Source organism: Oreochromis niloticus, linkage group LG7, assembly GCF_001858045.2.
Source record: "Oreochromis niloticus isolate F11D_XX linkage group LG7, O_niloticus_UMD_NMBU, whole genome shotgun sequence".
Taxonomy (NCBI): Eukaryota; Metazoa; Chordata; class Actinopteri; order Cichliformes; family Cichlidae; genus Oreochromis; species Oreochromis niloticus.
In genome coordinates this window covers 28,303,286-28,330,141 of record NC_031972.2, presented here as the reverse complement: position 1 = coordinate 28,330,141, position 26,856 = coordinate 28,303,286, and the positions used below count along the sequence as shown (strand labels likewise).

At 38.3% G+C, this 26,856-nt stretch overlaps 1 protein-coding gene across 1 annotated transcript in view; it reads left to right on the top strand.

Moving 5' to 3' along the window:
* Positions 1 to 25,897, top strand: part of unc13bb (unc-13 homolog Bb (C. elegans)) — a gene marked incomplete at its 5' end in the record, with an annotated part of 73,993 nt that extends 48,096 nt beyond the window's left edge. Inside the window, 37 exons of the mRNA XM_025909369.1 lie at positions 6,522 to 6,568; positions 6,664 to 6,742; positions 7,021 to 7,026; positions 7,594 to 7,668; positions 7,861 to 8,080; positions 8,311 to 8,538; positions 8,628 to 8,769; positions 8,945 to 9,114; positions 10,785 to 10,900; positions 11,363 to 11,526; positions 12,030 to 12,180; positions 12,367 to 12,435; positions 12,640 to 12,729; positions 12,904 to 13,041; positions 13,167 to 13,297; positions 13,507 to 13,592; positions 14,765 to 14,891; positions 15,044 to 15,140; positions 15,387 to 15,530; positions 16,030 to 16,107; positions 16,268 to 16,345; positions 16,524 to 16,544; positions 17,028 to 17,066; positions 17,205 to 17,237; positions 18,994 to 19,008; positions 19,190 to 19,210; positions 19,344 to 19,370; positions 20,345 to 20,433; positions 20,537 to 20,683; positions 21,407 to 21,530; positions 21,634 to 21,687; positions 21,846 to 21,923; positions 22,176 to 22,323; positions 22,521 to 22,577; positions 22,803 to 22,895; positions 23,004 to 23,163; positions 23,477 to 25,897. Coding sequence (XP_025765154.1) covers positions 6,522 to 6,568; positions 6,664 to 6,742; positions 7,021 to 7,026; positions 7,594 to 7,668; positions 7,861 to 8,080; positions 8,311 to 8,538; positions 8,628 to 8,769; positions 8,945 to 9,114; positions 10,785 to 10,900; positions 11,363 to 11,526; positions 12,030 to 12,180; positions 12,367 to 12,435; positions 12,640 to 12,729; positions 12,904 to 13,041; positions 13,167 to 13,297; positions 13,507 to 13,592; positions 14,765 to 14,891; positions 15,044 to 15,140; positions 15,387 to 15,530; positions 16,030 to 16,107; positions 16,268 to 16,345; positions 16,524 to 16,544; positions 17,028 to 17,066; positions 17,205 to 17,237; positions 18,994 to 19,008; positions 19,190 to 19,210; positions 19,344 to 19,370; positions 20,345 to 20,433; positions 20,537 to 20,683; positions 21,407 to 21,530; positions 21,634 to 21,687; positions 21,846 to 21,923; positions 22,176 to 22,323; positions 22,521 to 22,577; positions 22,803 to 22,895; positions 23,004 to 23,163; positions 23,477 to 23,762 — 3,828 coding nt within the window. The remainder of the gene's footprint in view (positions 1 to 6,521; positions 6,569 to 6,663; positions 6,743 to 7,020; positions 7,027 to 7,593; positions 7,669 to 7,860; positions 8,081 to 8,310; positions 8,539 to 8,627; positions 8,770 to 8,944; positions 9,115 to 10,784; positions 10,901 to 11,362; positions 11,527 to 12,029; positions 12,181 to 12,366; positions 12,436 to 12,639; positions 12,730 to 12,903; positions 13,042 to 13,166; positions 13,298 to 13,506; positions 13,593 to 14,764; positions 14,892 to 15,043; positions 15,141 to 15,386; positions 15,531 to 16,029; positions 16,108 to 16,267; positions 16,346 to 16,523; positions 16,545 to 17,027; positions 17,067 to 17,204; positions 17,238 to 18,993; positions 19,009 to 19,189; positions 19,211 to 19,343; positions 19,371 to 20,344; positions 20,434 to 20,536; positions 20,684 to 21,406; positions 21,531 to 21,633; positions 21,688 to 21,845; positions 21,924 to 22,175; positions 22,324 to 22,520; positions 22,578 to 22,802; positions 22,896 to 23,003; positions 23,164 to 23,476) is intronic.
* Positions 25,898 to 26,856: the final 959 nt, after the last annotated feature.

Here is a 26,856-nt window from a genome sequence, read left to right as displayed (position 1 = left end):
GCTGTCTAAGTGCTATTTATGAAATGATGCAAGGAAATACTTATCACACAAGGCTGCTGGTAAAGACTATAAATAATTAGAAGTGGAAGGTTTTCGCATGGCATCACAGTGACTAGCATAATGACAATGCTACATTTGATACTGTAAAACATACGTGCTTGTTTATTTTCAAAGAAAGGTTTGGAATGAGATTGTAGTAATTTAATAACACTTGATGACAGCAAAGAATCATGGGAGGCAAATTCATAACCCATACTTGATGAGAATATGCTTTAACGTTTTATCCTTCGACTCCACAAATTGTCATTTAGTCACTCAGGGAAAGTAGTATTGCCAATCTGTTTAGCTTGAATGTTTTTAAGTTTTAAAAACAATACATTTTGACAAATGACTCTTTACAGTGATTGTGATCAGCTGAAAGCTGGTAGTCTTACAACCTCAGATTAGGTTTGCACTGGAATAGACTCCCAGAGAACAGTGAGAGAGAGAGAGAGAGAGCGAGCTAGAGCAGTGAAAGCATGCAAGAGGGTGGGAGGGATGGCTACTTAGCCGAGGGTGAACTGCTGTGTGATCATCTACTTGTGCTGTGCTGGCTATTTCGGTTGTAGAAATCAGGAACTCAGCACTTGTATATTTTTTTAACTTGAAGGAAGATCTGCTGGTTTGTTTGGCACTGAACAATATTCACCAGTACACCTGGGGAAATATTTTTATAAAATACAGGGAATTGCTATTACGAGCTGCTGAGCAACCCTCCATGTGGAATTAATCAATTTTATGAGATGGCATCTACAGGTTGTTCCTTCTTTCTGATAAGGTAAGGATTACATTTTATTTAGCATATTTATGTTAAATATATATTAAACATATACTTTGATTTAAAAAATTTAGATTGTACAAGTTACTGTATGGGAGATGTAGTAGTGTAGGGCATAGATACGCATCCATGTTTAGCCAATTAAATGTCAGGAAAGTATCTCTTCTTTCAGTATTCTAAAATCTCATTCATTGATGAGGAGCCAGCTAAAAAAGTCAAAAGCAAGATGCCTTTTTTACTTATTCTTTTTCTTTCTTTTTAATGAAAGCTGTTGATTATTTAATAAGGAGAGGAAAAAAAGGGAGACTGCTGAAGATTGACTCACTTGGAATATGGCCCGAACCCCTACCTGCCCCTCAGTTATTATGATCAATCAGTCAATCAATTAATTAGTTACACATTGATACAACTTTGTTTGTTTACACATATTCATCAAGTATGTCTAAAACTAGCATTAGTTGGTATGTTTGTAAATTAAATATAGCTATTAATAATTTAAATTTTATGGAATTAATAAATTTGACCAAAAAGAATATTTATAACTGTAATTTTATTGTGAAGCACATTGCTGCCTGTAAATTTAGGATAGGGTGATTCCATTCAGCTGATAAGATCATCAGCTTATTTTCATTCTCAGAGTGGTGACTGAAACAGTCAGTTTTGATTGGCTGATTATACTTTTCTACCCACTAAATGCTTATCAGGGTAACACACACCTTCTGTGCTAAAGTGCTTATTGGAGACCTCAAGTGCAGGGGTGTGTTAATGTATTTAGCAATTATATTATGTACTCCCTGGATTAGTTTACTTAATAGAGTTGGTAATTTGCTTTCCTAGAACTTTGCTAAGGTATAGTTATGTTATAAGGCAAATTGACTACAAAGGTATTGTAAAATACAGAGTAACCGGAAGGTTGCTGGTTCGATCCCCTGCTCTGTCTGTCTCGGTCGTTGTGTCCTTGGGCACCTACCGCCTACTGGTGTTGGCCAGAGGGGCCGATGGCACGATATGGCACCCTCGCTTCTGTCAGTCTGCCCCAGGGCAGCTGTGGCTACAACTGTAGCTTGCCTCCACCAGTGTGTGAATGTGAGAGTGAATCAATAATGGAATTGTAAAGCGCTTTGAGGTTCACGAAAAGCGCTATATAAATGCAATCCATTTTTTATTATTATTATTATTATCATTATTATTAAAATGTTTAATTTTCTTGTAATTTAAATTTTAGAAGCTAAGACTTCCTATGGTTTTTACCAGATATTTAGTCACAGAGATGGAAGAGATAAATGTGAATTTTATTACTGTTTTTAAAAAGTAGCATTAACAAATCTCAAAAGAATTATATAATAAACTATTTGTAGCACTAAGAAATCCTGCCGTGTCCAATTAAAACTCCTTAATTTGAGTTACAAGCAGTATTAAAGCAGGGATGATGAACAGAACTTGACCTTGAAACCACTGCAACATCTTCTACATTTTTGAGAATTTGGTAATTATCTCAGTGAAGAAGACAAAATCACAGAGCTATGTGAAATGCCCTCTGTGAATAAAATAATGCCAGAACCAGATTTATGTTACAGTTGGGGTATTCAGTTGTCATTCCAGTGTGTACCAATGGATCAGAGCTATTAAGCCACGCAGCTGGTAAGGGTGTGTAAGAATGGCATGGCCTCAGAGGAGAGAATTGACCTGTCATCTAATTACTGTGCTGTCTTTCCAAAGCATCCTAGTTACAGAGATCTAAGCAGCTGCATGGCGTTCATTCTGGAAGTTGCCACTCTGACTGACTCTTAGTTAAAACAATGTCTATCCAACATTTGTATTGTGGAGAGTAGTGTAGTCTCTCATAGAGGTATTCCATGTGTGCTCAAATGCATTCAGCCATGTCTTTAATCCAGAAGGCAAAGGAACTTTCTGTCCTATGTTTAAAATATTGTGCATAGTCAGAATTAGAACTCCACTGTGGTCTGGGCTAGTGGTCATAAAAAAGCAAAGTTTTATGTGTTTGTGTTTTTCACTTGATGGGTTTAATAAAAATGGGAAAGATAAATGACTTTCTCATTGGGGGAATTACAAAAAAAGAGCTATATTCAGTTTACATTTAAAATCACTACTTTTAAAATGCATACATTTGCATACTTTATCATTACCTTTCCTGTGCTTGTTTCATTTATGTACCTGTGTTTCAGGTAATTGCTGGAAGTAGGACAAGTTGACACTTCCAAAGTTCATGTGGTGGTTTTATCATATTTAGCTGCCATCTGTTAACAGAGAGCTGGTAGGCATAATAATCACATGGGTTCTCAAAGCTTTTTCAACAAAATAACTTACTTGCAGATACTTACTCATATGCAGGTTAAGATGCTGGCTTATACTTGACCCATCTTAAGGAGGAGTCACAGAGGCAGTGATATCTCCATGTGTAGGAACAGTTGATCACAAGTGCCAATTCTCAGGGATGTTTCCCAGAGGACACGTCAGTGGAGAGGATGAACCCCATGAACTGGAGCCAGTTCCACTCTCACCCAAGAAGAGTGAGCTGCAGAAGAAAAAAACACAGCTCCCCAATGTAGGGCAAAATCTCTGTAAAAAGCTACAGAAGTGTCTACAGGCACCAGAAGAGAATTCATTTCATGACCAGATATCAGTCAGCAAAGCAATAACCAAAGCTAACCCCACCATATCTGAGAAAGACAGAAATTCTGATTGCCAAGATGGCAGTGGAGTTGTGGAGGCTTCTATCCCCAAGATTCTTGAAAGAATCACAAATGAGGAATGGAGGCAGAAGATGGAGGATGAGGAAGCAGAACACAGCAACGTAGTCGAGCATATCCTGAAGGAGCTGAAAGGAATCAATAAGATCCAAGAGGAAATTTCTGACCTGAGGCAGTATCTAACATCTGTGCGGGGCTCAGTGGATGAAGTATCCTGTTGTGTTGATGCAGTGCTCAGTGAAATAGGTGAGCTATGTTCCGGGGCTTCAGCTGTAACACATCCTAGCCCTGTTTCTCAAACACGTCACACCAGGCACGGAAGTCTGGATAGGCAGAATGCAATATCTTCCCCTCAAACAGGCGACCCCAATCCTTTGCTGGACTGCAATGATTATGGAAGAGATTCAGGATATGTATCATCACATAGATCCCCCAAACAATGGCATGATCAAGCCACTTGCAGAACAGTTCATCAAAAAGACCAAGAGTACTTGGAGAGGAGTTCAGACATGCGCTTCTCTGATGTCTGTTACCTGGAGCTTCACTGTGACCAAAACTACCAAAGTACTAGCTCATTGTCATCATGTCAGAGCTCCAGTTGTCCAGAGGCAGCCTTTCTTCCTGGTGACGCGGAGTATAGCAGATGGCCAACTGCTGATATTCAGCACAGTATTAGTAGAGAAGGCGGTTGGAGTGAGGAGGATGTTTCCTCTTGTGCAAACAGTGGAGAAGAGCTAGAGAGCTTTCTAGGGGTTTGGAACAGACGTGCAAGAGAGGACACACAAAGCAGCACACCAGGTCATTCTTCTCACAACAGTTCAGAGCACCTCTCATTGTTGTTTGGAACCCATTATAATTCACCTTCAAGTTCTTCCAGTCAGGCGGACTGGAGGCCTCTGAGACAGCAAGCTGAGGGAGAAAACTTGGAGTGCGACTGTGCTGCAAACTGTCCATTTTCACGTAGTTCTGGATACCACACCACAGATGCCTGCGCGAATGAACTTGAGAGTGGGCCCTCCTGGAGCTTGAGCTGTTCCACTGTGTTGTTGACAGACTGTGATGATGGTTATTTAGAGCCACATTCACCATGTGATGATTGCCCGTCATCTGGGGACACTCTCGATCTCGGTTCTGCTGAGAGTTTGGACAGAGAGTGGACAGATCACAGCATTTCCAGGGAGGATGTAGGAGAAACTTTGTCACCAGAGTCACCTGAAATAGATTCTGAAAGCACACCCAGGACTGCTGACGTAGGTTTTGATGCAACAAGTTTTAGCAAGGCTGTACTCACAGTCAGGTCAGCTTTAAAAGGGGCTTTCAAAAAGCTGGAAGGTTTAAATACCGAAGATGAAAAAGATGATAGTGGTACAGAGGCACCGCCATCCTTGGGTAAACAAATTTCTGAACCTGAGGATGAGCAGATCACTGTAGATTATACAGAGGGAGAGATTAGCCTTACAGAGAATTATCCTCACTTTGCCACCTCAAAGGAGGACAGTGATCCTTCAGTCTACATGGATTGTCTTGAGATGCACGAGAATCTGTCATGCTCCCTTCAAGCATCTCCACATAAAGCAAGCCCCTCTCCTGGAACTCCAACAGAATATCACTCTGTAGAGAGTTCACAAGGAAAAGGAGACTATTCAACCGATGAAGAACTGTCCAAGTTTGATATAACGCCTGACCACCAGTGTGCAACAAGGCAGGATGAAAGTCCACTGGGTCCAGTTCGTAACCAAGATGAGGTGCGCTTAAGTCCCATAAGGGAAAACCATGTTTTTCATGAAGAAAATCAAGAAAGGCTGACTGATGAAAAGCAAGGCAGGCTAACTGATGCTAGTCACAGAGCACGTATAGAGAATTTCCGACGTATTCTAAGGGAAAAGAGGCAAACCCGTCATAGACTGTCCAAATCTGCACAGGGATCCCATGGTTCTCAAGGCTCTCAAGGGTCCCAAGGATCTCAGTCTCAAGACGAGTTTGTATCAGGTATTTTATTTATTTATTTATTGCATATATACCACTTGCAAGCCTGGTAATAACAGCAAAAATCAAATCTTTATTTTGTAACTAAAATTGTTTAACTTTGCTCATGTACAGCTACTCAGCTTGATTTATAATACTACTTGTATTTTGTTTTGTTTTTTTGTTTTTGCAGACTGTTGGAGAGAAGATAATCAGGTTACTTGAAATATATTAGCTCCATGTTCAAGCTACATTATTTTGTGTTTGTTCGTTTTTTTTATTTATTTATTTATTTGTGTGCATCCCCCCCACACAGTACCGTTCTTACTTTTCTTATCAACATAAATACTTGTTGTTTCCAAAGCATAATGCTCCAAATACACATTATATATGGTATTGACTGCATAGATGTGTAATTTTTAGTCTGAAAGTATTATTGACATTCTAGATAAGACATTTGCTTGATAACTTTAGTTAATCTGTTACAGAATAATTTATCAGGAGCTTGCTGTAACTTTACAATGTTTGTGGTGTTAGTTCTTGTGTCGCGTTCCATTTTCCCCTTCATAATATTTTCAAACACTATCAAAATCTATTAGAAAGAACCCCAGAGGAAACGCCACTGTCAACTAAATAAATGAAAAAGGAAAAATTTATATTTGTAGGAAGAAATAAAAAAAGACCTTCTATGCATGTTTAATCATCCAGACAAAAATTTGTGGTTGTGCTTTTGTCCTATTTGGAAATAAAATGTATTCTATAGTTTTGCATCTACATACTGTAATTGTGGTCCACGCTTTAATTTCACTTAACCTAATTAAAGAGTTCAGCAACATTCATTTTAGTCCCGTCTTTTAATTAATTAATTTTTTTTATTGTTTGTTTGTTTTTTAATTTGCATGTTCTGTGACATCAGAGAGGTCAAACTCAACCAAGCCTGGTTCCACAAACACCACTCCTCTCATAACATAGTTCTTTATGTCTTTGTAAGCCACTAGCCTAAATTCTCACATTTAAAATACTTGCAGGTCAGAGATGTTGAACCCAGTACTCGACAGGCATGGGTCAAAACGGGGTAAGTTATACATAGTGTTGTATTGGTGAAGTTTGGTTAGATTAAATAAATTTGTATTTTAAACCTAAATAAAAACTGTTTTGCTTGTTCCGTAGTGGAGGCTCTGGTCTGTACGGAATTGACAGTATGCCAGACCTTCGTAAAAAGAAGCCTATCCCATTGGTCAGCGATGTGGTCAGTACTCACCTATTATTTTCCTATATATACACCGTATTTTGTATCTCATTCAGTTTGTTTTGTTTTTTACCAGTGAGTGTTTCTGTAAATGAGACCAGCGCAACAATAGTTTTTGTTTGTTTGTTAGTTTTTTCTTTACACTGACTTTGGGATGGAGTTGTTTCAAAGAATGGAGACAAATATGAAATCAGTCTGCTAATGTCTCTCTCCCTCCTCTCTTAAACCCAAAATTATTCCCCACAACTCTCTTGAATGCATTCACTCTCCTTGGTCAGGCTATGGTAAGTTATAGAACCTAGTTGACACTCCCTTTTCTACTGAAGTACAAAATAAACTAGGACAGATAACAGTAGTTACCAGACATAGCATGTTGATCTCTGCCATACTTCCTGTTTATTACAATTTAAGACATTTGCATGTGTCCTTTTGGTCCTGGGTTACTTTTCTTTCTATTCAGCATTCCCATTAAAATACATTGCCAACAGGTCATTCCCTCACCTTTTGGTTAACGTTGTTTTTCTTCTTTTTGATAAAATTGACTGGATAGAATAAACTACTAACAAAGGCCTGTCTATGTTTTATAATGTTGACTTTGGGCTAACTTGCTTGGTACTAATAATACTCACATGGGTTCTCACCATATGGTAAGTGTTCATCAAGTTCATAGAAAAAAACAAAAAAAACAATTCTATTAACCACCTTTATAACTAACCCCTCAAACCTTTTAACCATATTGACTTTTGTTTTTGCAGTAATGTTTTGCAGTGTGCTTGGTTGTGGGTTGTTTTGACTTTGTACACAAACTTTGCTGATTTTTTTTTTCTTTGTATTTGTCATGTGTTGTTCAGTCCCTTGTCCAAGCCAGGAAGGCAGGGATCGCATCTGCAATGGCTGCTCGATCATCAATTAAGGATGAGGAACTGGTGAGTATGCGAAAAAAAAAAACTTCTGCTTTGCATTTTGGATATTGTCGGTTTCAAAAACGTCCCAGTGACGCAGTTTTCATGGTTGTGACTCCATCGGTCTTTCAGCATAAGCATGTCCTTATAACTGATAAGGGGCTTTCTGTTTCCCTGGATTAGGACTATTAAAAATAAATCTTCTTCCTTCTGTAGAAAAATCATGTCTACAAGAAGACCCTGCAGGCTCTTATCTACCCCATATCCTGCACCACGCCACATAACTTCGAGGTGTGGACAGCAACTACACCTACATACTGCTATGAGTGTGAGGGGCTCCTGTGGGGAATCGCCCGGCAAGGCATGCGTTGTTCTGAGTGTGGTGTCAAGTGCCATGAAAAGTGCCAAGAATTACTGAATGCTGACTGTCTGCAGCGTGAGTATTAAGGGAATGTTTCACGGAAGTTTCCATCAGGGATCTGAAATTACATTTTTAAGTTATCGGGAAGCTGTTGCATTACAATTTTGTCTCAGATGTTTAAGAATATTTTCCCCACATTAAAAATCTTTTTTATTTAACTTGTAACCACTGAAGTGGCATATGTATATTTTTAGTTTCAAGCCTTTTCGGTCTGTTTTATCAATTTTTTTTAAATAAATATTTAGGTGCGGCAGAGAAGAGCTCTAAGCATGGAGCTGAAGACCGCACTCAAAATATCATCATGGCCATGAAGGACAGGATGAAGATCAGGGAAAGGAACAAACCAGAAATCTTTGAGCTGATCAGGGAAGTGTTTGTCATCAGCAAAGCCATCCATGCACAGCAGATGAAAACCATCAAACAAAGCGTATTGGACGGGACGTCAAAGTGGTCAGCCAAGATCACAATCACAGGTATTTTACCATCACAGCTCAACAACAACTTTGGAGCTACATTACCTGTGCTCTTTGTAATTTTTAATTGTTTCTTATGTCTTTGTTAGTTGTTTGTGCACAAGGACTTCAGGCAAAAGACAAGACAGGATCCAGTGATCCGTATGTCACTGTTCAGGTGGGCAAGACCAAGAAGAGAACAAAGACCATCTATGGCAACCTCAATCCAGTCTGGGAGGAAAAGTTCCATTTGTGAGTCGTTTCTTGGTTATGAAATCAAAAAAGTTGGGGGGGTTTTGTTGTTGTTGTTATCAGTAGTGGTATAAGTGCTCACCTTAATTACTCCCCTGTAGTATCTATCATCTTGTAACTTAATATTATTTAGTTTATGTTTCTTTTTTGTTACTTTTTTTGTTTGTTTTGTTAGTGAGTGCCACAATTCCTCAGACCGAATCAAAGTGCGAGTGTGGGATGAAGATGATGACATCAAGTCCAGAGTGAAGCAGCGTCTGAAGAGGGAATCTGACGATTTCCTGGGACAGAGCATCATTGAAGTCCGAACGCTGAGCGGAGAAATGGATGTCTGGTATAACCTGGGTCAGTTGGCTTTCTTGTCTTTTTTTAATAGACATCATGAAGAAAACTGTATTGTATATGCGGAGGGGAGGCAGCGTCACAGAAGGCACAGTGTAAGTGGTCATAATGGGTCCTTGACAGAGCAATCTGAGAGGTAGTGTGAATATGACCTTCATGTAAAGCTTAGCTAAATTTATTTATGTATTTATCTTTTTTGTTAAATGCACCAATATCTACTAAAACTCCCAATCTTTTGGTCACACCTTGTATCATGTTACCATGCCTGTTTTACTTTCTAGATAATACAAGCCTTTCTACAATAACCTGGATCTCATTTGCTTGTTACATCAATTTCACATCTGTATGTTTTTGTCTGGCACTAAAAGCCTTGCTTTCAGCAAGTCCAGTCAGTTGTTTGTACCTCATTAGTCACATCTCCTTTCCCTGCAGCAAACATATTTATACCCAGGCATGTTGCTTCCCTAAGGCCTGTGTTGGTCTGCATGAAAATACTGGCTTATTTGATTACATTTTAAATGAGTTTCTCCCTGCTAGCAAGAAGTTGTGATCATTTTAAGGAAAAAAAAAAGTTTCACGATAATCCCCCAATTCTATCCCTAGGCTGTGCAGGGAGTTTCATTAGGATGATGCCTGAACAAAATAATTAACAAGTATGCAGGATGTGATTTGTTAGGCCCGTGTGCTAGTCTAGTTGCAGTAGTTGTGCAGCATGAATAAATGTAGCTTGAATACCTCTCAGGATAAAATCTAATCCCAGTCTTGTGGGCAAACAAATGTTGTCTTTAGAATAATATTTCTGAATTACTGTCTCTGCATCTTCGTATCTCTTCATATGAGTTTAATCTCCATCTCATTTTCACATTCATGTTGTATGTAAGGGTGAGGCGTTCACTTTCTTAAGCACATGTTTTTGTTCATACTTGATTAAAGTGCTAAAATTGACCTGACAGCAGCAGTAATAAATCTTTGAGTGCAACAGCTTGTCACTGAATATGAATGTGCCCATAAATCTACCGTTGTTGTTGGGTTTTTTTAAAGCTGGGAGATTTGACTTGCTTGGTTTAATATCCCCCTGAAAACTATATGATCAAATATTTCTTTTGATAGGTTTTATTATGAATTAGAATTGAATGCTTAATTAATGATTAATGATGTAATATACGTAGTTCATGAGAAAAAGGGGGAAAAAAAAACATTTTCTCTGTCTCTTTCTCCCTCCCTCTCTGACTCTCTTTCTTTCACCTCCTGATATGTGATTATCAAGTAGCAGCACTCCAGTCGGAAATCGACCACTCTAGCGACATGTACAAATTACCCCTAATGATTTGCTTGTCAGGGCAAATAGCAGGGGTGAGCCGCCAAGCGCTCCACCTCCAGAAAAGCTCAAGCTCAAATGTCTTCTGTTATCAGGCGCAGACCCATGCAGCCCACTGCCTTTGTTACACTCACTATCAGCTGGAGGACTTCTATTAGCATCGCTGGCTCTGGACGACCATCAAACTGTAGAAACAGAAGCCCTTACAATAGAACTGCCACGCTAATAGTCTGTGATTAGGGTTGTGTTAACAGACCTAGTTTAGAGTGCTTTTGGTGTCACAGATTTGGACTGGAGTTATGAATCAAGACATTCCCGATGTGCATCTGATTGACTGTTTTGTACTTAAATACAGAGAAGAGGACAGACAAATCAGCTGTGTCTGGTGCCATTCGCCTCCAAATCAACGTGGAGATCAAAGGAGAGGAGAAAGTGGCTCCATATCACGTGCAGTACACTTGTTTGCATGAGGTATATGATTCTGCAGAAACACAATTAATTACGTAGACACACTGGATATTCAGCAACTTCTCCACACAAAGGGTTTGCGTCAGTGGTTGCAAACACTATTGTAGCTGTTGCAATATGTTGCACAGATTGACTGCAGACGTGATAGATTTGGACAGGATTAAAGGCACAGTGATATTTCCATAATCCAACCTCTTCCCTGATATAAAAAATCCAATTTTGAATCAGGGCTAAAGGACCTGTGCTTATGAAACAGAAAATCCTATAATCTGTAAAACCAAAGGTTTTCAAGTCTTTATTCTACACACATCCAGTAAAAATAATATTAAGCGTAAATTGCAACAATCTCATCATATTTGTTTCAGTAAAAAGCCACCATAACTTTGCCATCACTTCTCACGCTTTAGTGTTAACTCTGAAGTTCACATGAATTAGATCAACTCTGTCCATTTCCTCCCATTACAGAACTTGTTCCATCATTCAACTGATGTTCTTGGTCAAGGTGTGGTAAAAATTCCAGAGACTCGTGGAGACGATTCTTGGAAAGTCTACTTTGATGATGTGGGACAGGAAGTAGTGGATGAATTTGCCATGCGCTATGGGATCGAGTCCATCTACCAGGCCATGACGTGAGTCTAAAAAAACACAGTGAATCGGACCGTCTTCTTACCTGTCAATATGTGTTACCTCTTTATTCCCCATGTTCCTTTCCCTGTCTTTCTGTCTTTTGAGGTCATATCAATAAACCTCTTGGTGCCATTGTCATTCTCTGGCCTTCAGATGAGGTACAGTCAATTATAAACAGGGTGAGGATGGATGTGTCTCACTGCAGTGTCATCATCCATACAGATGACTGTTAGCTAGGTCAATCATTTGCAGAAAAATGCTTCAGTGGGCTATTATTCAGTCTAAATGTGTCAGATAGGTGATGGGCAGATAGCATGACAATTCCTAATAGAAATTGTCCTGTGAAAACAAGAGCCTGTAGTACATACAGACTGTCCCTATAAAGGTATTTGAACTGGATGCTGACATTATTGCAACAAAGTGTAAGCAGGTACACATTGGGGAAGAAGTCTTAAGGCCTCCCACCCAAGTACTTACCAAGCTTTGCATCTGCTACTCTATGCAGGCACTTTGCCTGTCTGTCTTCTAAGTACATGTGTCCTGGAGTCCCTGCAGTGATGAGCACCCTGCTGGCCAATATCAATGCCTTCTACGCCCACACAACAGCCTCCACCAATGTGTCCGCCTCCGACCGCTTTGCTGCTTCTAATTTTGGGGTTTGTACTACTGAGACACACACACACACACACACACACACACACACACACACACAGAGTAAACTACTTTGTTTTGTTTTTTTTCTTTTCTCTTCCTTTCTTCACTATTGTATTTTATGCACAAATACATTGCCAGACTTCCTTCTAATATAGGAACATGTTTTTTCCCCTTTTCTTCCCATACAGAAAGAACGCTTTGTCAAGCTCTTAGACCAGCTGCACAACTCCTTACGCATTGACCTTTCTAGTTATAGGGTGAGATTCTTGTATCACTACTAGTGTCTTGTTTTCTAAATGTACATGTCTAATATTTTTGTGCCAGTAAAAAAAAAGAATTTTTTCATCATCTGATCAATGAATATTTTTTGTGCAAATTGTACCAACAGTCTTTGAAAGTGTGAAAAGTCTCAGTGCTGCACTAACACTAACTTGTAAATTAAACGTGTTTTTCTTCTTTAGAATCACTTCCCTGCCAGCAGCAAGGATCGCCTGCAAGATCTGAAATCCACTGTGGACCTTCTAACCAGCATTACCTTTTTCAGGATGAAGGTAGGTAACATTACGTATTCTTTATCTGTAGTTCAGCTTTGTAGTATCTTCTTATCAGTTTGTTGACTTGAATTTTATTCCCTTTAAGTTGTTGCCAGATATTGACAAGTTGATAAAATATCCCTTGTTTGCAGTCATGTACTGACTCTGTAGCTATCTTCATCTTCTGTCCAGGTCCAGGAGTTACAGTCTCCGCCCAGAGCCAGTCAAGTTGTGAGGGATTGTGTCAAAGCTTGCCTCAACTCTACATACGACTACATTTTCAATAACTGCCACGAGCTGTACAGCAGACAGTACCAGCCTGTGGACACGGTGAGTCACACAGCTGCAGGATACAATGTGCAGCTATCAGACTCTGTAGCAGCAGACCGGTGAATAAATGTTTCAATAAAGGGGCACTATAATGTTAACTGTTTTCATTTTGGTTTTTTATTCAGAACAAGGAGGAGCTTCCTCTGGAGGAGCAGGGTCCAAGCATTAAGAATTTGGACTTCTGGCCCAAACTCATCATGCTCATTGTTTCCATTATTGAAGAAGACAGAAACTCCTACACACCTGTACTGAACCAGTGAGTCATGCAACTCTACTCCTAAAATATTCAAGCCGCTTGAATAAATCAAAATCACATCTCCTTATTTTTAGGTTTCAACTACAGTAGTTCAACAAAGTGTTTTACTTGATTCTTTTTCCAGAGGTCTAGGACATTTTTATGGAAGCTTCCATTAAACTCAGGAATCCAGCAGGTTTCACCTTGTCACATTTTCCCATCTCTCTCAGGTTCCCTCAAGAACTTAATGTAGGAAAGGTGTCAGCAGAGGTCATGTGGACATTGTTTGCACAGGACATGAAGTATGCTATGGAAGGTAGGTCTTGGTATTCTGGACTCTTTATAAGATTATTCTGCTGGGTTAGACTGTGGAGGTGCACTGTAGTTTTTCTGCTAGAAGTAAAGGAAAAAGCTGGAGAGTCAGGGTGTGAGAACAAGCGTATGAGAAAAGAAGCTCTGGAAGCTTAAAATGACCAGAAGGGGAGAGGAAATACTGGGGTAGCAATGACACAATGGAACAGAAGAAGTTGGAGAGAATATAATAAATGTGCTGGGATTGAAAGCTGCTTATGTGTCCCTGGAGCCTCTCTGCACTTTTTCTCTATTATACTGTACTCCACAGCGCTATTGGTGTTCAGAGACACCCGGTTTTTATTCTAGCCCTTGTCCTCAAAATGAATCCCCTACAGAGACTAGTGTGAAATATCTGTTTCACAAAATGCATCAAAACACACAAGTGGCGCCTTCTTTATTTTCAATCTGAATAAACATGAAAAGTTCACAGATGGAGAGTTTGCTACAGAGACAAAACCACTGAGTGCTTACGATTCAAAGCTCTAGCTGTTGTTTTTAAGCATGTCAATAAAAAAGAACCTGCATCTACTCATTTTAAGGCTAATCAATATTTTGTAAAAAAAAAAATTTAAAGTTCTCACAGTCTTTGATTGTATTACTACCTTATATCTGTGTAGCTGCAGTTCAAGCAGGCCACGCCATTGCTTGATATTAATACATATCATCTCAGAAAAAACATTCAAAGTGAATAAAGCAAAGACTTTTAGAATTTAGTCACACCACATTCTACAGTGAGCAAATATATAAAATGGGATTAGTGTGTGTGTTCTTTCGTCTTTGTTGAGCATTAGGCCGTCAGAGAACATGTTTCCCAAACAAAGCTTTTGGATTACTCCTATTTTTTTTCTTTAATAAGAGGATGTTGTAGAATTATTTCACAAGTTCATTCAGAATTTAAGTGAAGAACAACGACATACACTAGAATTTAGAAACAATTTCATGTTAAGGTGGTTTTTTTGTATGCATTGGGGTTCTTTAAGGTTTTGTTGCAATACCCAGATGTCCATATGCACCATATGATTGCTTCCCCTTACCCTTTGGCTGTCTTATATTAGCTTTAGCTAAAATGGGGACCTTGACTTTAATCTTCATATCCCTCAGTTTATATGGCTCCTTATGTTTTTAAACCGGCAGAGCATGAGAAGCACAGGCTGTGTAAGAGCACAGACTACATGAACCTGCACTTCAAGGTCAAGTGGCTCTACAATGAATATGTCAAGGAGCTGCCAGTCTTTAAGGGTGTTATACCTGACTACCCATCGTAAGTGCATTTGACTTCTTCAGTGACGGGCACAAGAAAAGGCAAATGTTCTTGCCTTCTTTGACTTTGATAATCCATCTAAGCTCTGATAAAAGGAACTGTGTTTAAAAAAAAAACAAACATATTTGCTAATCTTTATTTCTCATTTTTAGATGGTTTGTGCAGTTTGTGCTACAGTGGTTGGACGAAAATGAGGAAGTATCTATGGAATTTATGCACGGAGCCCTGGAAAGAGACAAAAAGGATGGAGTAAGAAAACTAGAACTTACCCTTTGATATGATATCTCTACCATACCTTTGAGGTTCTAATTTAAAATAGTGCTGAACTGAAAAAAAGTTATCTTTGTGTTTACAGACACAGCCACACTATCAGCATGGGGACGTTAAAAAGCTGCTTTAAAATCTTGTTGATGTTCTTTAGCATTCTGCTTGTAGATGTTGTTTTATCTACTATACGAGTGTTGATAAGAAGTGTCGTTTGTGTACTCATCTCAGTTCCAGCAGACATCTGAGCATGCTCTGTTCTCCTGCTCTGTGGTGGACATCTTCACCCAGCTCAACCAGAGCTTTGAGATTATCAAGAAACTGGAATGTCCTGATCCGAGGGTCATGGCTCAGTATAGTCGCCGCTTTTCCAAGGTAATGTACTCCACCCGATGATGACATTTAAAGTCAAACCAGCTTGATCGAGCTGCATGAAATATGGTGTGCATTTGTGTTTAACAATTCTAGAATTAATAAAGACTTGCTTTTAACTTGCAAAGTTTCTGAAAAATGAGCATGACATATGAGGGGAAAAAAACTATTAAACCACTATAGCAATGTCTTGTGGGACATTTAGACTTTTTGTAAAAGGGAATTTTTATATTGCTGGATTAAAAAGAATTGTTGAACTAGGCATAATAGTTCCCTCCTGTGGAAAAGGCTGCTGAGAAAAATTTCCTAGTTTAGAATTTGTTTGTCTCCTTGCTTCAGAATACATTAAAGCACATTTTGGAATATTTATGTTGGTTAGCGAAACCCCTGAAGTACAATATTATCCCCCTTGGAAGAGATAAGAGAGAAATTTGATTTTAAATAGTTTCTTTTTTTTTTGTCGATGCAGTTTACATGCCTTTATTTCTCCTTGTCTTTACAGACAATTGCCAAAGTTCTTCTGCAGTACAGTGCCATGCTGACCAAGAATTTTCCGTCTTATATTGACAAAGAGAAGATTGTACGTTTTTTTTTGTTTTTTTCCCTGCCAATTTCTGCCATGTTTTTTCAGCCAATTCTGCCAATTGTGCTGAAAAAACATGTATTACATTGGACATGATACATAAAAAAAAAAAGATCAAAAAATCACTCTTAACGTCTCTCTCTTTGTCTTCTTGTAGCCCTGTGTATTAATGAATAATGTTCAGCAGTTAAGAATCCAGCTGGAAAAGATGTTTGAGTCAATGGGTGCCAAACAGGTGAGTCTAAAGATGATGGATATGAAGACATGATGCATGATGGTATCCGGTTTTGTTAATAAATTGGTAGTGTCACTCGTGTAGAAAAAAAAAAAAAGAAAAAGAAAAACATCAGTCATTCATGAAATTACATTTTAAATTTGCTGTACAACAGTTGCATTTGTCTCTCATGTGTCAGATTGCAATACAAGAAGCATGGGTACGTACAGCAGTGGTAGTTTAGCTCATTTAAAGTAAATGGCAGATGTTACTGGATTAGGATGTGTTACGATGTAGACATAGTGGTATTTGCTTATGCTTTGAATATTATGTTATATTCAGATCTGTATGCCTAATGTCTGATGTGAAGCTGTCAGTGAAAGTGTAGCCCTAGATCAGTGGTTACAGTGGTTAGCCCTGTGCTACTTAATAGACAGAGTATTGAAGCAGAGACTTAATTTAGTCATGTCCTCCATATCAATATTGTAGCTAGAGCATTGAAAATCAATAGCTTTTCTCCTAGCTGTGACCTCCCCACTGCCTTCATTCCCCACAACATTTCTGCATGCAGTATCATAGCTATATTGAACCCTTTTTTTTTTCATTTTTTATTTAATTTATATTGTTGGAGTGATAGTAGGATGATAGCTGTTGGATGCTGTAGCCTAAATTTCAACCAAATGTTTTCACTTTACAATTGAAGCAAAATGAAATCATAGAAGAGGAGGAAGAAGAAGAAGAGGTACAGTTCCAGTGTAGTCTGGTCAGGGTGGATATTTATCCATATAAATGTACATCTTTCTAATATAATTAAATCATTTTTAATGGTGTGCTGTGGAGCACTGTATTGATTATTTCCTTTCTGCTGTGGCTTGAGTAGCAGGTTGCAATTGAGGATGAAGCAAAGGCTCCGGTGGGTATTGTGGATTGCAGCAGTTAGACTTTAAATAATCAATAATAAAATGTATTGTAATATATCATAGTTTAATCTTGTTAGCCTGTAGCTTACATTGTGCAATATTTACTTTAAACCAGTAGTGTCATAATCTTATGTAGTCCACAACCCTCCTTTATCACGCAGAGTAGCTGAAGTACCCTCTCAAAGCCCTGTGTGTGACAGTGACTATTGATTTCGCTTCCTTAGCTTGTAGATCAGTTGCAATTTTGGGGGGTGAGAACTATCACTGAGCATATATAAACAGAAAACATCTTCTCTTTATTATAAAATCTTTTTGAAATATAAGAAGATGTTAAACGTTGCAACATTAACACATGATCTTTTAAACATCTCTGAAAATAAATTGGTCTGCTACTAGAAAAAAGATACAAATAACAAGGCTCTAGTTACTTTTAGCCTTTGTTAGCTTTGAAATAAGTCTATTCAGCTTGGTTAAGGTCATTTGAGTGTGTTATGGTGTTTGCTTTTACAAACGTTTTAATTGTGGTCTCCTTCCAAACTGCTTTGGTGAACTTTCCGTCTAATGACGTGTTAGCCTGTAGCTGTTAGTGTGTGCACATCTACTTGCCTGCACGTGTTGCGCATGGATTACAGTTCTTGACCTTCATTGGTACGTTTGTTTTTGTAGTTTGATTGTCATGTTTATTTTTAGGGTGATTCCTCAACATAATCATAGATGAAAGAAATTAATTGAAACATATGAATACTCTGTGTGTGCGCATGTCTCAGACTGGCACTTCCATTAATTACATCACTGAATATTGAGTAAAAGGAAAATAGTTTGCATAATATTATTACAAAATCTTATTCCTTGGCTTTGATAGGTCACTGAGGGATTTGTTATATTTGTTATATTGATATATACATGTGTATATATGGTATATTTTTGCTCACATTCTGCAACTTCTGTCGGTGCTGTGCTGCTGGAAACCGAATAAAGACATTTCTTTTGCAGACTAGGAAATTTTAACTAGGAAAATCTTAATATGAATATTTGTAAGGTTATTTTACCCATTACTCTCTTGCTGGTTGGCTAATAAAGCTCTCACTCTTTTTTACAGTCCAGTTCAGCTCTTCACTCATTGAACTGAACTTCTGTAATTATGGAAAATCTATTTCTTTGCACAGAGTAAAGTCAAAGTCATGTCTTTTGTTTTCTCTTTTTCTAGCTCAACTCTACATTAGAATGGGAGGCAAGTCCAACGTATATGTATACATGTTTTGTGATACATGCCTGCATATACTCACTTGGAACAAAAGTCTTTTTTTTTAATATGGCGTGGCTGGTAATGATGAGCCTTACATATTTTGTGTGTTGTCTTTTAACCACCACTCATAGTTTGAGGAGAGTGAGGAAGAGGAAGAGGAAGTAAGGGAGAAAATAGAGGCTGAGGTTTGTTGCGGTCCAGAATGGTTTTAACTTCATTCACTTTCGAGTCATTCTTGCGCTCCTTTTCCCCCATTGTACTGTGCCTACTCCCAGCAACGGCAGTCATAATCAGTCCTACTGCAACAACAGTTCCTTGTGGTGACCATAGTGGAGTTGACTGAGTTTGTGTCATCAATTGGGGTGGGAATTTCCACCATCTTTCAGTGGCATTTTCCCTGGTTGTCTGCAAAACTGCTCTCATTCCCTGTTCGGAGTCTTCTGCTATTGCTTTCCTTTAATTCTTGTTTTTTCTTTGTAATTTTCCCTTTTCTAATGCAATAGTCTGACATGGAGAAGGTGGGTATCAATATCACACATTTTTTCACTTTGAAAAACTTTCAGTATTTATAGTTGAATTTAAATTTTAATACATATTTTTTTGCCTGGTTGAAAAAGGAAAAAAAAAGTTTTTTGACCATTTTTTTTTTTTTTTTACTTTTATTTATCTCTAATAAAAAAACATTCCCATCACACAAAGATGGATGCACCAGTAGAAAAGGTAGGCAATCCTTCTTTTTGCCACAACACCTTGTGGAATCAACCACTTGTAGTTTCCCAGGTATTATAAATTATTCAATTTCCAAACGGGAAATATTAACCGTGGTTATCTTCACCTTTCTGTGCCGATGTAGACTGAAAATGCATTTGAAGACAAAAAGGTGAGTGTAGGTACACAGACTCATCCATTATGTATATTTCCATACACACCAAAAGCTGAAAAAAAATGCAGCATATGCAGCATCAATTCATTCCTAGCTGCCTTTCCTTCCCTGCAGCCTCTCATCATGGTGCTTAGCACAACGCTCTGTTTATTCTCACTAATGGTGCTACCTAACCCTGACAAGCCATGAATCAAAAGGCCATTGAATCATTGACTTAATGAGCCACACCACGGCTTCATCCATATGGCTTTGCTCCCCTCCAGGCAGTGCTAATTTAGATGATGCCTCAGTTATACCTGAGTCAGATATACTTGGGTTACAGTAATTCAAGAATTTTTTTCCTACTTTTTCCCTTCAGCCTGTCCTTGTAAGTCTTATTGCTTGCAATACATCTACTACATTTTTATTTATTTTTTTTTGGGGGGGGGGAATGTTCCATCTGTGGAAGGTTGAAGACTGCTGTGAAAAAAGTGTGATTGCTCTGATGTATGCGTGTGTAATTATTTGTTCTACTTCTTTTCCAAGGGTGTCTGATATTGAAATTACTGTGCTGCAGGAGGATAGAATATAGAGATTTTACAACTTGGAAAAAAGCTGTATAACACCCACAAGCTATTCAGGTTTCCATGAAAATCTTAAAATCTTGCTGCCATTCACAGCTTCTTGGCTTTTACTGTGAAGTGCAGCTTTTAGAGGTTCAAAGGTAATTCGTGCTATTTTGGCCAAAAGCTGCAAATGTCAGATTGAAACTCTTACATGAACTGCTGTTTAATGGTTCCAGGAATTCCATTCACTGGAAAACCTGGCACCTACATTCTACATTCAGTTGAATATGCTTTATTTTCAAAGTTTCAAAAACTTTTTTCTGCCAACATATTTCAGAGCTCTTCTTTACTATATGTGCAACACAGAAGCCTCAGTCAAAATGATTCATTATCCCTCCTGGGCATGATGTCTTTGCTTGTCTTTAGATGGACACAGAGGCTTGTGACTTGCTGAATGACCTGCAGGTGAGGCTGAACAATGTGCTGGATGATCTAAGTAGAACCTTTGGGAACAGGTATGTACGTTGTACTGGTGTGTGTGTATATATACAGCTAACTGTAAAAGCTAACACACATTTGTGCTGATTGATAATGTATTTTTTTTTTTTTTTATTCCAGTTTCCAGACTCGCATCAACGAGTGTATGCGACAAATGGCATCTTTGCTGTACCAGATCAAAGGACCGGTCAATGCCAACAACAAAAACCAGGTAGAGGCTGACTCTGACAACATGCTACGGCCACTCATGGACTTCCTGGATGGAAAGTGAGTAGTTGTTTAGCCAAACTACAGTGTTTTCTGTTTATTCATTGAATTGTCCTGTAGTCTTTGTTTGTTTTTTTTGCTGAGATAATTTGGTGATTAATTAATTTGGTAAAATGGTTTTTCAGAGCAAAAAAGCAGTTTTTGCAACTGCAAAACTGTTAATGTTTGTGCTACCCAGACAGGTTTTTGTGTTTCTAGGGAGTCAAACTGTGCAACAGCTTACGTGTAGAGGTGAAGCAGTGATAAAGTTCAGAAAGAGGTGTAAGGATGTGGTCTTTATGATGTATAAATAGTTGTTGTTATCTTATATTTATTCAGATTTTGCAAACAACATTCCGAAAACTAGAGATACTTGTTGTTGATGCGTGGATGTAAAGTTATGGACTATAAAAAAAAATATACATGATAGTATTTTGTACTTCGTGGTGTATACCTTTGTGTAATTAGAAATATTTGTATTGTTGTTATTGAATTTTACTTCAACCAGCTGGATGACTAGTAATTGATGACTAATGGAGAAGGGTGTACTTTTTCCCTGCTCCTTTTTAAATATGTAAACTAACTCAAATGTACAAATGTGAAGCTATATATAGTGCATTTTTGCTAAAAGACACATTTTTTTCCATTCATGAATGACTTCTCCGTATTGTTTATATGTTTAAAAGGAATAATAAAAGCATTTGTGAGCGTATGTTTACAACGTCTATGTGTGTGTTCTTGCAGACTGACACTGTTTGCTACTGTGTGTGAGAAGACTGTATTGAAGCGTGTGCTCAAGGAGCTATGGAGGATTGTAATGACCAGCCTGGAGAAGACTATTGTCCTGCCACAGGGCAATGATACCTTTGTGAGTCAGCATTGTCTTTGCCTTTTTCTAATATTACAAAATTATTAACTTTTTTCATACATAAATAACTCTTTAAAAAAAAAAAAAAAAATTTATATTCCAGGGAGCACAGATTCTCTCAGCTGCAAAAGAACTGGGTCAGCTCTCCAAACTCAAGGTATCATATTGCCTCCACATATTTGAACAATAAGTGTCCTGAAATGGGCTTCGGTGTTACCCTAATTTAAAGAAGTGTCCACAAAAGTGCTTACTAAGACTGAGTGTAGCTATTTTTATGAGACTAGTCACCTCTTTGCTCACCATTTGGTTGTGTAGGATCACATGGCAGGGGAGGCTAAAAGCCTGTCTCCCAGGCAGTGTGCTGTCATGGATGTGGCACTGGACACGATTAAGGTCAGTTTGTACTCGAGGTTTTGGTTTCATTAGGATGCTGTCTCAGATTAGCTTCATCTGCTATTTATATCAGCTATTTATTCATTAATCAAGTATTTGCGAGCGTGTGGCCATAAATGTAAAACCTTCTTGCATATTTCTAAACTTTTTATTTTGCTGTAAAAGATGTCAGAATATTATGAAACAAAATATTGGATGCTTGCAGTTGTGCATCTAAATATTTATGCCCTAACTCACCCTGTTTCTTTGTAGCAATATTTCCATGCAGGAGGGAACGGGCTGAAGAAGGCATTCCTAGAGAAGAGTCCTGAGCTGTCCTCACTCCGCCACGCTCTGTCTCTCTATACTCAGACAACAGACACACTCATCAAGACATTTGTGACCACACAGCAAGCACAAGGTAACTGATAAAAGTATCTAATGGTGAAAAGGTCCACAAAGAAAGCCTTACCAAAGATAAACCAGCAGAGGGTGGTATGTGCTCATGATTAGAAAGACCGGGGCTCTATCGTTTGTATTTAATGTGTTGTTGATGCTGGAAGTTGTTGATGTATCATTGCTGTCTTCTCTTTATCTCCTGTGCTGCCTCTGTGCCAGTGCACAATGGAAAGGGTATTAGGTTAACTCCCAATGAAAAAATACAACCCAGCAGGGGTAGGTTTCATTGAAATCATCTGCCAACCTCCCTCTTTTCCCCACGCAGTCTCCTTTTGGTTTTGTCATTCTGTTGGTAGGTCATTCCTTGCCCATCCTCTCCATCCACATTTCCCTTCCATCCTGACCCTGCATTACTACTTGGTTTTCTTTTCTTTTCTGTTTTTTGCCTATATATAGTCACATGTAAACTTACTTAACGTGTGTGTGTTTTCATGAAAATAGGATCAGGTGTGGACAAACCAATTGGAGAGGTGTGTATCCACATTGAGCTTTACACTCATCCAAAGAGTGGAGAGAGGAAAGTTACTGTTAAAGGTCAGTCTGAGTTTTGTTTCTTTAAAAGTGATGTAAAAAATATGGCATTTTAAGCAAGGTTTGCTCTTCAGCTGACAACATTATCCTGTTGCGCATTTATTACTACAGTTGTGGGGGCCAGTGACTTAAAATGGCAGACGTCTGGCATGTTCAGACCCTTTGTGGAGATCACCATGATCGGTCCTCACCTCAGCGACAAGAAACGGAAGTTCCAGACCAAGTCCAAGAACAACAGCTGGTCTCCCAAGTTCAATGAAACCTTCCATTTGTAAGTCCATTTGTTTCTTTTTTTTTTTCTCCAAATTTTGCAGTTTATGGAAAAAAAAAAAAACTTGGGAAAACTAATTTTGGCTGCAGCTCATATGTAATTCAAATCTATATGTAAAATGTATATGTCCATTAGGTGATTTGCACAACAGTATCTTGATTGATTTCCACTAGAAAAGTAAATATAAAACCAGGTCAGTGGGTCATTGATGTTGAGACACTACCTGAAAGTCTTTTGCAGCTTTAAGCTGACAGATACACCATTAAGCTGTTGGATAACTCAAAGCACATGACACTCTGTTCTCTCTTCACAGTGTTCTGGGTAACCAAGATGGCTTTGAGTGCTATGAGTTGCAAGCATGCGTCAAAGATTATTGTTTTGGTCGTGCCGACCGGGTGGTGGGTTTGGTCGTGCTGCAATTAAGAGACATCATGGAGAAAGGCAACTGTGCCTGCTGGTGCCCTCTTGGACAGCGCATATACATGGACGACACAGGCCTCACTGCCTTGCGAATCCTCTCTCAAAGGTCCAATGATGATGTGGCCAAGGAATTTGTGAGGTTGAAGTCAGAAACTCGATCAGCAGAGGAGGGCAGATGAGGATATCTGGAGAACAAGAGGGAAAACAAAAGGATGGAAAATCTTCTCAGATTTTTATTGTAGATGACCATGTGGACTCTTTCTTGGACCTTTGATGTGTCTTAGCTGCTGTTGACTGTTTGGTAGTGGGTTGCCATTTCTCTTACATCACTGTTATGTTCTCATCTTGGTTTTTTTTGTTTGTTTGGTTTTTGACCAACAGTCACTTTGCAGTGTTCCTCAAACATCCATATTATTTGCTTTTCAGCAAACAGCCACATTAACACTGGCTCACTCAAGCTTCACACTCAACAGCTGTTTCACAGGTTAGTGACCACTTACCCAACTACTTAACCTTATTTGTAGCTCCTTTGTCATCAGCCGGAGCAGCACGGGGAGCATGTCATAGCCTCAAGGGAGCAGATCATGCTAGGTCCTGCTGAAGGGCCAAACAAATCTCTGCACCTCCCTGGTGTTATTGTGCAATAACCCCACCTCACCCCCAAACTGTGGCCAAGTGTTTTATGCCTTACACTCTGCAAACTGTGAATATGTGAAGTAAAATAGGCTTTTAAAAACTGTATTCTTTATCTCCTTGGGTGATGGTTTGGGTAAATGTGAAACTACTATGTTTTATCTTATAAAGGAGTGTTTTGTTTGATGAATGAACGAGCACTAGCTAGGATACAATCCTGGTCAAGTACTGACATACTTTATGAAATGAAGGTACTTAAAGTAATAAACCTTAATTTTGCTAATTTCACAGATCAATTTGAAGGATTAATTGGTTTAATGTGTGCCTTGCCATGTGAAGTTTCCAGCCCTATCTCCCTGGGAAAAGGAATAGCTAAATATAAAACCTGAGGGAATAAAAATCAGTAACAATAAGGTTTAGCTAAAATCCTCATGAAAATTCACTGTGGAAGTTTAACAAGAGTGCTATTTGAGCCATATTTATTTAGCTCATGTGGCCTAGTATAACCATGATGGTGTAACCGTTTTATTTATTTTATATACATATTTATTTTTGTGTTTCAAAACTTGTGATGGAATTATTGTTTACCACCAAAAATGGACGTATTTACCACGACAGTGTCTAAGGATTTGAACAGTGGTTGGCCTAAGCTGCTGATGTAGCCTAAATTGGGCCTGAATTGCAGCTTCATTACAAGTTGAAATACACACCCTCAAACTAAAAGTGACAAGCAAGTGCTTGTCATGCAATTAATAACCAAGTTAACCATGTGTGTCCTTGATTTAAGAGATAATTGTCTTGTTGAATTATTCATTTAGATGTTGAACTTTCTTCCAAAAAGTAAAATCTGCATATCTGGACAAATATTTAAAGTTTACATATATAATTCTGTCCTGTTTTCTTCTACTCTTTGGAGTGGCCTTACTTTGATGAAAAGATAATAAATAAAGAAAAGTAAACTTTTTTTGTTTTGTTTTGTTTTTCTTTTTATTGCTTTTTTTAAAACCCTCGTATTTCCTTTAGCTTACAGCAATGATGACTAGCTTCTTCTTTGCCCATATAAATTTCCATTGTCCAGTTTTCCAAGTGATTTTCAATTTTTATTGGGTGTATTTATCTGGGTTAGGTTTTCTTTGGAATGTGTTATAGTTAGTGTTACTTTATTCTTTCTGATGTTATAAAAGCTTTCCTTGGTCCTCTTTATTAGTTTAGGATGGGTTTGTTTCAGTTGTGTGGGCTGAAGTAATGTGCGTCAGTGTTGTGATGTGATGGAAAATGTGAATGTTAGACTTAATGAAGAATGAGTATTGCTCTATTATAAAACCCTCAGTGCGTGCACATTGTGAAACTCGTCACAACCACAACTCAAGGCTCCTCTTTGTTACAGTGTATTAACCCCTGTGAATAATTAACGTTATTGGTTTAAGAGGGTCAATGTTTCACAGCCATTCTCTAAGCTACATGTTCCTTGTGCCAAGTTGCTACTGTTTTTTTTTTTTTTTTAATTTTTGTGTTTTCAAAATTTTTAAACCCCTGTGCTATCACTAAATCACTGCTGTAGTTATCAAGTACAGTATGTAAAACACTGTACTTCATTATTTGTGTAATCTGTCATTATTGTAAACTGTTGTTGCCATGTAAACATTCCAAATAATGAGTTTTGTATAAAATATTTACTAAGTATTCATAAATCTTCTTGCCTGCTTTTTCTCCCACTACAATATGATAGCTTTTTCATTTCGCCCAGTTGGTTATAAGAATGCAAATTCTTTGTTATTTTCATTACCACAAACACAGTTGCATTCACTTTTATTGTTTGACAATAGCATTGCAAGATACATAAATAAAGCCTAATCTGACTTGTTTAAATCATCGGGGCACACTGGCCCTTTTTCTTGAACTGATGCTGAGAAATAACACCCATCTCTTCATATAGTTTTGGCTTTGGGTTGTACAGCTGTGGTCAGAGGTTTTCGTGCACTCATCGTGGGCATGAATGTCATAGTAATTTGGTGCTTTTAATGATTGATTTCCATGGTAGAATGATTGTGCAGCATACCTTATCTGACAGCCCTGTGTTGGTGTTACTCCTGCATCATCATCACCATCATCATCACAAAGTCCAGGGCTGTTTACCTATTGACTCATTAGTGGTCATATTCGACTACAAATGATAGTTTCACTTTGCTAGCATAAAAAGGATTTGTTTGACATTGCTCAGTGGATTGACTGGAACTCAGAGCAATGGGGACGTGCAAGGAACTCAATGAAGATATAAACATGAGAACTGTAGATTTACAAGTTGGCAAGGTCTTTCTAAAGAAATGCAGAATGCAAGATTATCACTTCAAACAATTGTAAATACAGGTTATTCAAATGTGTCACCAACAAAGGTTTCTTTCAGAAAGAGTGACAAACTTGGACACAATTGGGTGTTCCAACAGGATAATGATCCCAAACACAGATTAACATTTAATGTTTAATTAAGTTTAATGACATTATGTTTCTGGACTAGTCTTCCCAAAACTCCAACCTTATTCCTATTGAAAATGATTACACTTAAAAGTCAGGTCCATGCCAGGAAGCCAACCAATTTTGACAAGAGCGCTCAAAAATTGACCCAGAATTTTCCCAGAAGCT